This window comes from Triticum dicoccoides, chromosome 5B, assembly GCF_002162155.2.
Source record: "Triticum dicoccoides isolate Atlit2015 ecotype Zavitan chromosome 5B, WEW_v2.0, whole genome shotgun sequence".
NCBI lineage: Eukaryota > Viridiplantae > Streptophyta > Magnoliopsida > Poales > Poaceae > Triticum > Triticum dicoccoides.
In genome coordinates, this window is record NC_041389.1 from 620703640 (window position 1) to 620712658 (window position 9019).

Below are 9019 nucleotides of genomic sequence, written 5' to 3' on the forward strand. Positions count from 1 at the left end.
CAACTCACTTGTGTTCTACTCGTGCACATAACATCAACGCATAAAACCTAGGCTCTGATACCACTGTTGGGGAACGTAGTAATTTCAAAAATTTCCTATGCACACGCAAGATCATGGTGATGGCATAGCAACGAGAGGGGAGAGTGTTGTCCACGTACCCTCGTAGACCGTAAGCGGAAGCGTTAGCACAATGCGGTTGATGTAGTCGTACGTCTTCACGATCCGACCGATCCAAGCACCGAACATACGGCACCTCCGAGTTCAGCACACGTTCAGCTCGATGACGATCCCCGGGCTCCAATCCAGCAAAGCTTCGGGGATGAGTTCCGTCAGCACGATGGCGTGGTGACGATGATGATGTTCTACCGGCGCAGGGCTTCGCCTAAACTCCACGACGATATGACCGAGGTGGAATATGGTGGAGGGGGGCACCGCACACGGCTAAGGAACGATCCGTAGATCAACTTATGTGTCATGGGGTGCCCCCTGCCCCCGTATATAAAGGAGCAAGGGGGAGGGGCGGCCGGCCAAGGGAGGGCGCACCAGGGAGGAGTCCTACTCCCACCGGGAGTAGGACTCCCTCCTTTCCTAGTCCAACTAGGAGACCTTCCATGTAGTAGGAGTAGGGGAGAAGGAAAGGGAAGAGAGAAGGGAAGGAAGGAGGGGGTGCGGCCCCTCCCCCTAGTCCAATTCGGACTAGGCCTTGGGGGGGCGCGGCCTGCCCTAGGCAGCCCCTCTCTCTTTCCCGTATGGCCCAATAAGGCCCAATACTTCTCCCGGCGAATTCCCGTAACTCTCCGGTACTCCGAAAAATACCCGAATCACTCGGAACCTTTCCGAACTCCGAATATAGTCGTTCAATATATCGATCTTTACGTCTCGACCATTTCGAGATTCCTCGTCATGTCCCCGATCTCATCCGGGACTCCGAACTCCTTCAGTACATCAAAACTCATAAACTCATAATATAACTGTCATCGAAACCTTAAGCGTGCGGACCATACGGGTTCGAGAACTATGTAGACATGACCTAGAACTATTCTCGGTCAATAACCAATAGCGGAACCTGGATGCTCATATTGGCTCCTACATATTCTACGAAGATCTTTATCGGTCAATACCGCATAACAACATACGTTGTTCCCTTTGTCATCGGTATGTTACTTGCCCGAGATTCGATCGTCGGTATCCAATACCTAGTTCAATCTCGTTACTGGCAAGTCTCTTTACTCGTTACGTAATGCATCATTCCGTAACTAACTCATTAGCTACATTGCTGGCAAGGCTTATAGTGATGTGCATTACCGAGAGGGCCCAGAGATACCTCTCCGACAATCGGAGTGACAAAACCTAATCTCAAAATACGCCAACCCAACATGTACCTTTGGAGACACCTGTAGTACTCCTTTATAATCACCCAGTTACATTGTGACGTTTGGTAGCACCCAAAGTGTTCCTCCGGTAAACGGGAGTTGCATAATCTCATAGTTATAGGAACATGTATAAGTCATGAAGAAAGCAATAGCAACATACTAAACGATCAAGTGCTAGGCTAACGGAATGGGTCATGTCAATCACATCATTCTCCTAATGATGTGATCCCATTAATCAAATGACAACACATGTCTATGGTTAGGAAACATAACCATCTTTGATTAATGAGCTAGTCAAGTAGAGGCATACTAGTGACTATATGTTTGTCTATGTATTCACACATGTATAATGTTTCCGGTTAATACAATTCTAGCATGAATAATAAACATTTATCATGAAATAAGGAAATAAATAATAACTTTATTATTGCCTCTAGGGCATATTTCCTTCAGTAACATATGTATGTTACTAGTTTAAGTTACTCCCCACTATGACCAGCCTAATACGAGACGAGAGGTTTCCAGTGAGACACACTACCAAGTGCATGTCTATTATGGATCCCTAGAAAATGGGAAGGCGTCGAGTAATACCGAAAAAACAACGCGGACTAGATAGAATCATAGGGAGTACTTTTATCTTTCTTGTTTTGCATCTCCCCAGTCTAGTATTTTTTGGGGTTTGTTTGTCTTTTTTCGATTTTTTTAATTTCCTTTATTTCTTCTTCTTTTTATTTATTAATTTTCATTTTCTTAAATTCGTGAGCATTTTTAAAAATTTGTAAACTTTTTAAAAATTTATGAACTTTTTTCAATTGAATAAATGTTTTCATTTACACAAAAATTTATCAAATTCATGATTTTTTGGGGTCAAATTCATGAAAAAAAACAAATCTATAAACTTTTTCAGCTTCTTGAACATTTTTCAAATTCGGTAATTTCTTTTGTCAAACTCGTGATTTTTTTTATATGTGACCAGCTTGGCCCATGGATTTGACGTCCCTGCCGCATGCGCGCTAGTCGCTACATGTGGCAAAAAAAATACAACACCAACACACACAAATACATTTTTTTTAAAAAAAAATTGGGTTATGTCAAAGGTTGGTCCATTTCTATGCCTAGCTCTAAGGACGAAAAAAATTTGAAATAGAAAAGAGTTCATCGATTTGAAAAAAAGTTCATGAGTTAAATATTCTTTTCACGGGAGCTCGTCCAGAGCGAGTCAGTCCATTGTCACGCGCGAAAGCAGGGGGAAATAAAAATAATAGTTTTAAGTACTTGTTCAAATTATGATTTTAAATATTGTGTCCTTCAAACCTGGCATGGATGCCTACCATGGGCATGCCCACCTGCTCGCAAAAGTGGAGGTCATTTCATGAATGTCCCACAATACCATGTTCAACGGAGGGTGTTTGATTAGATCAGAAGGCTTCGTGTGAGAGCACATTTTTTTGGCATCTGTGGAAGGATCCCAATTTTTCATGAGCTTATATGACCAATTAAAGGTGACATGCCAAGTTTTTTTAGATTTTGACAAATTTTGCATTTTTGGAGTTTTCTTGATCAAAAAAGGCTGATAAATGACCGTACGCATCACAACTTGCATACTGTGTGCAAAATCGTTCGAACCTGACATGGATGTCTATCATGGGCTTGCCCACCTTCTTGAAAAAGTTCAAGTCACTTGAAGCATGTCCATACATAGACCATGTTCAATGAAGAGTGTTCGGGTGGTCTAGAAGGCTTCGTCTTCAAGCACGTTGTTTCCTGATATCCTTGAAATGGCTCCAGTTTTTTTCAATGGCCTTGCATGACCTATTCAAGGCACCATGCCAAGTTGTTTGGTTTTCGACAAATTTTGCATTTTCTAGAATTTTCTTAGTAAAAAAAGATCAATGAATGGTCGGATGTTGCATACAGTCTCGAAAATGATTCAAACCTGGTATGGATGCCTACCATGAGCATGCTCACCTGGTTGCAAAAGTTGGGGTCATTTAAATATTTTTCAAACTAGACCATGTTCAACACATGGTGTCCAGGTACGCCAGAAGGCTCCGTCTGAGAGCACGTTATTCCTCAACATCCTTTAAATGGACCCATATTTTTCAATGGCTTTGTATGATCAATTCAAGGCATCATGCCAAGTTGTTTTGATTTTTGACAATTTTTGTGTTTTCTAGAGTTTTCTCGGTCAAAAAGGCTGATACATAGCCGGACGTGTCACAACTTGCATGCACTGTGGGAAATCGTTCAAACATGGTATGGATGCCTAATATGGGCATGCCCACCTACATGCAAAAGTTGGGCTCATTTCAAGAATGGCCAAAACTAGATCATGTTCAAAGGAGGGTGTTTGGGTAGGCCAGAAGGGTCCGTTTGAAAGCATGTTGTTTCTCGACATCCGTCAAATGGCCCAAATTGTTTTCACCAGCTTTTATGACAATTCATGTCATCATGGCAAGTTGTTCGAGTTTTCGATAATTTTTGCATTTTCTGAAGTTTTCTCGGTGAAAAATGGACGACACGGTGTTGGAATTTGTTCAAACCACGCATGGATGCCTCATATGTCCGTGTCAAGCTACTGCAAGAAGTTGAGGTCATTTATCCATAGTCCAAAAAACCACCAGTTGAAAGGAGTTTGCTAGACTAGGCCAGGCAGGTGCATCCATGAGCATGTAGTTTTTTCTTAATTTGAATGCCTCTTTTATTTACAATTTTTTTAAATGGGAACATTTTTAAAAATTCTAGAGCATTTTAAAAATTGTAAACAATATTTGATAACAAGAATTTTTTTGGTATTCCAAAAAATATTTCAAATACTTAAACATGTTTCAAAAGGAGTAATAAAGTTCACAAAGGAGAAAAATGAATCAACAAAAAGAAAAGTAAAACAAAAATATAGAAAAAAATGCTTAGGTCGTGGCCCAACTAGGCGAACACATCGCTCCCATCGTGTGCCTGTTGGGCCAGCCCAAGCGTTCGCGTATTTCAAAAATCTTTATAAATTTTGAAAACAAATGTTCATGAATTTGGAAAAAAATGTGGGGTTTGGAAAATGTTCGTAAAAGTTGAAAAGAGTTTGTAGATTTGGAAAAAAGTTCATGGATTTGAAAAACAGAGTTCATAAATTCAAGAAAATATTCACGAATTCTAAAACTTCATGGACCTAAGAAAAGGTTCACGGTTTAAAATAGTTCACAAATTTTAAAGAAGGAAAACGGGACAAACAAAAACCAAAAAAAATAAAACCACAAATTTTAATAATAGTTCATGTTTCGAAAGATGTTCGTAAATTGTTCATGTTTTGAAATTGTGTTCTATTTTTCAAAAATGTGTGCTCAAATTTCGTTTATAAATTCAAAAACTATTTGACATTTCAAATTGTTCACATTTTGCTCGAGAAAAATTCAATTCTTTTAGAAAATATTTCATATATATAAACGTTGTTCTGTTTTCTTATACTTCGCGCTACAAAATGCCACTAGCAGCAGTGGGGTCAAGTGGCTAGTAGCGCGCGCCTTTAAGTGCGAGGTCTTGAGCTTGAATCCTTGTGAGCTCCCCCTTTTCTCTGTATTATACCGGACACGAGTAATTTCCACCCGGAAAGAAAACGACCAGCACATAATTCACATGGCCTATGTGATTTAAGTCACGATGCTAGTTCAAGATCAAAACAAGTACAAATCTGAAGAGTGAAGTGCACAGCATTTACTTGCCGAGACAGAGACGGAGACTCCACAACTCACCGCACGATCAGTTAGCTCCATATTACAAGCTATGCAAGCCTAGTAGTCCCAATAACACACTATACAGCAAGCTCAAAGCTTGAAATCCAAAACTTACATCGCCAATACCGCGCTGTACTCAGCCAAAACGAAGAAGAAACCGATCATCAAAGAATGCAATGCACGCGCAAAACAGAGTGGTAACCAATCGTCCGAAGTTCTGCATTTACATGTGTTTGGCTACGGGATGGCGGAGGCTGTGGTCATTGCTGTGGCCTATGCAGGCGCCGCCATGGACTCAACGTGGTGGATCTGTCGAGGAGCAGCAGGAGGCCAAGGAACGTGGTCGACAAGCCGAACGTATACCTGTGGAGTAGTCATGGCCGCAGTTTAGGGTTGCAAAAGAGCGAAGAAGGATAATCATAGGTTCAGAACGATTCATGGTATAGAACTACCTGGTAGTAGAGCTTCTTCTCCAGAAGATTACGGAGAGCAACCACTGCAGCAAAGATATAAAAATTGTTAATTTCTCAAGGATGAGAACAGTGGCAATGTTATGGAATACCGAACTACTCAAGGGTGGACATGAAAAATTCAGATGGAATTAGCAAAGGCAGTTGAAAAATAAACAAAATACTCTCTATTATATAATGGTTTCCTTTTCCAAGTTTCAGCTCCAAATAACGCAACAGAAAAACAGAACAGACATATCATGCAACATATATTTTCAAGTGCCATTGTATCTCATTACTACCATGTCTAGATGAAAGGATAACAAGAAAAGGAGTTCAGTCTGTAGTTGTGAACAAGTATTAGCTGAAGTATTGTTAGCATTTGACATACCTTTGGTAAACGAACTCTATTCACTTCACAAATTTGTTTATCAATAATCATCACTGTCGTTTAAATTTCAATTATTAATGACCACGATGGATTACTACTGAAGTGTGTATTATATGCATATGAGAGAGAAGAATATAATTGCTGCGGCACACCATTTAGGCATCTCAAGCAACATTTTGTACTAAAAACATTGGGGATGGTATATTAACTTTGACCGAACACACACGATGATGATATAAAAAATAACTTACAGTAATTTCATTTATCAGGTTTATCTCCCACGCAGCCAAACTTTCAAAATCCAATTTCATCTAGGCCACCACCAAAATCTTGCACTAAATATATTAATCACATGCAACGCAACTATTCTGCAAGTGTGCAACTCTCCAGTGTACTAAAATTAGAACCTTAAGCACATAGTCTCCCAAATGTACTACGTAGCTAAAAATGAATCCACCAAACGAGAAGTACTTTTATTCTCTCCTAATAAGAGACACAAACTAAATCCTGAGCATCTCCAAATATAAATATACGCAGCCCAGTCACTAAATTGTCAACTCAATGTTTTAATAAACATCAAGTTCGTGTAAACAGCAGAGTACAGAAGCTGATAATCACACTTCCAAAGCAAGTTCATGCACTCAATCTAGCTGCAAATGTTGAAATCGCTTATAAACACATCATATGGCATCAACTTAACAAAGAAACAACGGCAAATCATCAGCACCCTAAAAATAGTTTAGAGTACTCACTGGTGCCTTGCTGCTTCAATTCAAAAGAAATAAAAAATTCAGTTCATTTTACGAAGTTTAAGAAATGTCAAAATTCTGATTCTGTGCCGCTCCCGCGCCCAGCCAAGATTTGCAATGCATTTCATGCGAGGCACAACCAAAATCTCCCAAACTAAATCCATCAATCACATGCAATGCAACTAAATTCTACAAATGTGCTAGGCTCCAAATTTAGCACCAATATTCTGAAGTTAGCACCTGATGAGATTAGCAAATGCACGAACGATGTTTGCTAAGGCATAATGAATTTACAAACTTACTAATAATGACCCAATGTTGAGCGAACTCAATTATACCTTGCAAATTCCTAAAGCCGAGAATCTCTTCGCCGGGACAACAGCCTTTTTAACAATGCTTTTCCTCTCAGAGACCACTTCCCAGCAGAGTCGACGAGCCATCTCCCTTGCCATGACCAACTGTGCTCTCTCCGCCCGGAGCGCCGCAATCTCTCTGTGCATTGCCGCTCTGTCCGCCTCCAGCGCCTCCACCCTCGCATATAAACCCCCTGCATTGCCGGCTACATCCCCCACGTATTCCCCCACCACCGCCACGGCCGCCATCGTCGGGCTCGCGCACCTGACATCCACCGTGTACTCGAACTCTTTCTCCACAGGGGCAGTGGATTGCTCTTGCTCTTCCTCCTCGACCATGGCTTTCACCTCCATGCCAGCAGTGACTAACAAGTCGGCGCCGTCCCCCTCTGCCTCGGGCGAGACCAGGTCGTCGATCTGGTCCGCGTGGCCGCGCTGCTCCTCGTAGAGCTCCTCGTCCTCCTCGTCGGAGAAGGTGTCGGGGTCGATCCCGTGGGACTGGAGGCGCGAGTGGTAGGATGCGGCGAGGTCGGAGAGCGAGGCGAGCTCCTCCTGCACCTCGCGCTCGTGGTCGGCGCGGCCCTCGGCGTAGCGGCGGAACTGGCGGGCCTCCATCTGGGCCGCGGCCTTCTCCCGCTGCAGGCGCTCGATCATGAGCATGGCCTCGCTGGCCGCCGTCTCGGCCGAGGCCCGCTCGGCCTCCAGCTCGCCCTGCAGGCCCAGCGCCGACTCCTCGGCCGCCTCCTTCTCCATCGCCAGCCGCGCCGCGGCCGCTTCCAGCTCCTCAACCCGCCGGAGCAGCTCCGCCGCGCCCGCTCCTCCGGCGCCCGCCCTCGGCGACGGCTCCGGGGACCCCGCGGGCGGCGGCCTCCGCTTCACCGACCGCCGCGACTCCTGCGGGGAGCAGGATGACGAGGAGGGGGAGGGGTCCGCGAGCTGGTCCATGGGGGCAGCATGTATGTGCCCCGCGGGATCCGATCCCCAGCCCCGGATCCCGGCCCCCGCCGCCGGCGGCGTCAGCGCGGCCGCCGTGGGTGGGGTCGGACGGCCGGCGAAGGTCCCTTTCGGCGGGGAGGGAAGGGGGAGGGGAAAGGCGGGGAGTGATGGGGTGGCGTGAGTTGGACGGGACGTGAGCTGAGCTGAGCTAGGCTGGAAGAGGCCAGCGGCAGCGACAGTGCTCAATAATTCGATCGATCGGAAATGATCCGGATAGTGGTACGATTAGATTAAGGGAGCTGGGAATAAGCGGGTGGGCCGGCATCATCATTGCATCACGCCGGTGAGCTTTCCACGTCGCCCGCGCGGAAAGAAACCGTAAAAAGAATGAAGCGGCCGCCACTCACGATTTGATTTGATTTGGTTTAATCTAGCCTTTCCCTCGCGCGTTTGGGGAAGAACAGAGGAGGAGCAGGGAGATAAAAAAGGTGCGCACTAGCTTGGCAACTTGAGGATTGTGTGGTGTTTTCCTCAGCTACAACAAAAAAAGGAACTTCTCGCGGGAAAATAAACAGCAAAAAAGGAACTTGGAATTGATTCAGTGGCATACGGTCGCGCTACTGCTACGTGCGCCGCCACTAACCGTGGAAATCTCCTGCGGATTTATTTTTTACGTTTGCGCGCGAGCTGGCCTGTCCTGGCCACACCATTTTTATTTTTATTTTGTAGCACGCCATCTTTCTGTTCGTCGTCGTTTGTCTCGCGTCGAGGCGACGGAAGGCAGCGCCGCGGCGGCTCATGGCGGCTGATGTTTCCTGATCCGGCCATTCGGGTCAAGGTTCCGTCGTCAAGGGCAGGGGTCAATGGTGAAAGAGGGGCAGAGGTCAATGACGTGGTCCGTGCGATCGAGGAGTGCGGACATAGCTCGTGGCGTCATTGGACGTGCACGTGAAGGTTTAGCGATCGAGATCGGCGGTGTCTTCAGCTTCCTCGTGGCATGTCTTGTCCTATTTTTGTCTGCAGAGTGTCCTAATCATCCACAG

At 44.8% G+C, this 9019-nt stretch overlaps 1 protein-coding gene across 1 annotated transcript; it reads right to left on the minus strand.

Moving 5' to 3' along the window:
• Positions 1-4992: 4992 nt before the first annotated feature.
• LOC119312123 (myosin-binding protein 7-like) lies at positions 4993-8356 on the minus strand. Its single transcript, XM_037587862.1, has 3 exons — positions 7026-8356; positions 5551-5594; positions 4993-5461 (listed from the first exon to the last, which is right to left on the minus strand). Exons 1-3 carry the CDS (start codon positions 7983-7985, stop codon positions 5359-5361), a joined length of 1107 nt encoding a protein of 368 aa, XP_037443759.1. The 5' UTR covers positions 7986-8356; the 3' UTR covers positions 4993-5358.
• Between the last annotated feature and the right edge of the window lie 663 nt (positions 8357-9019).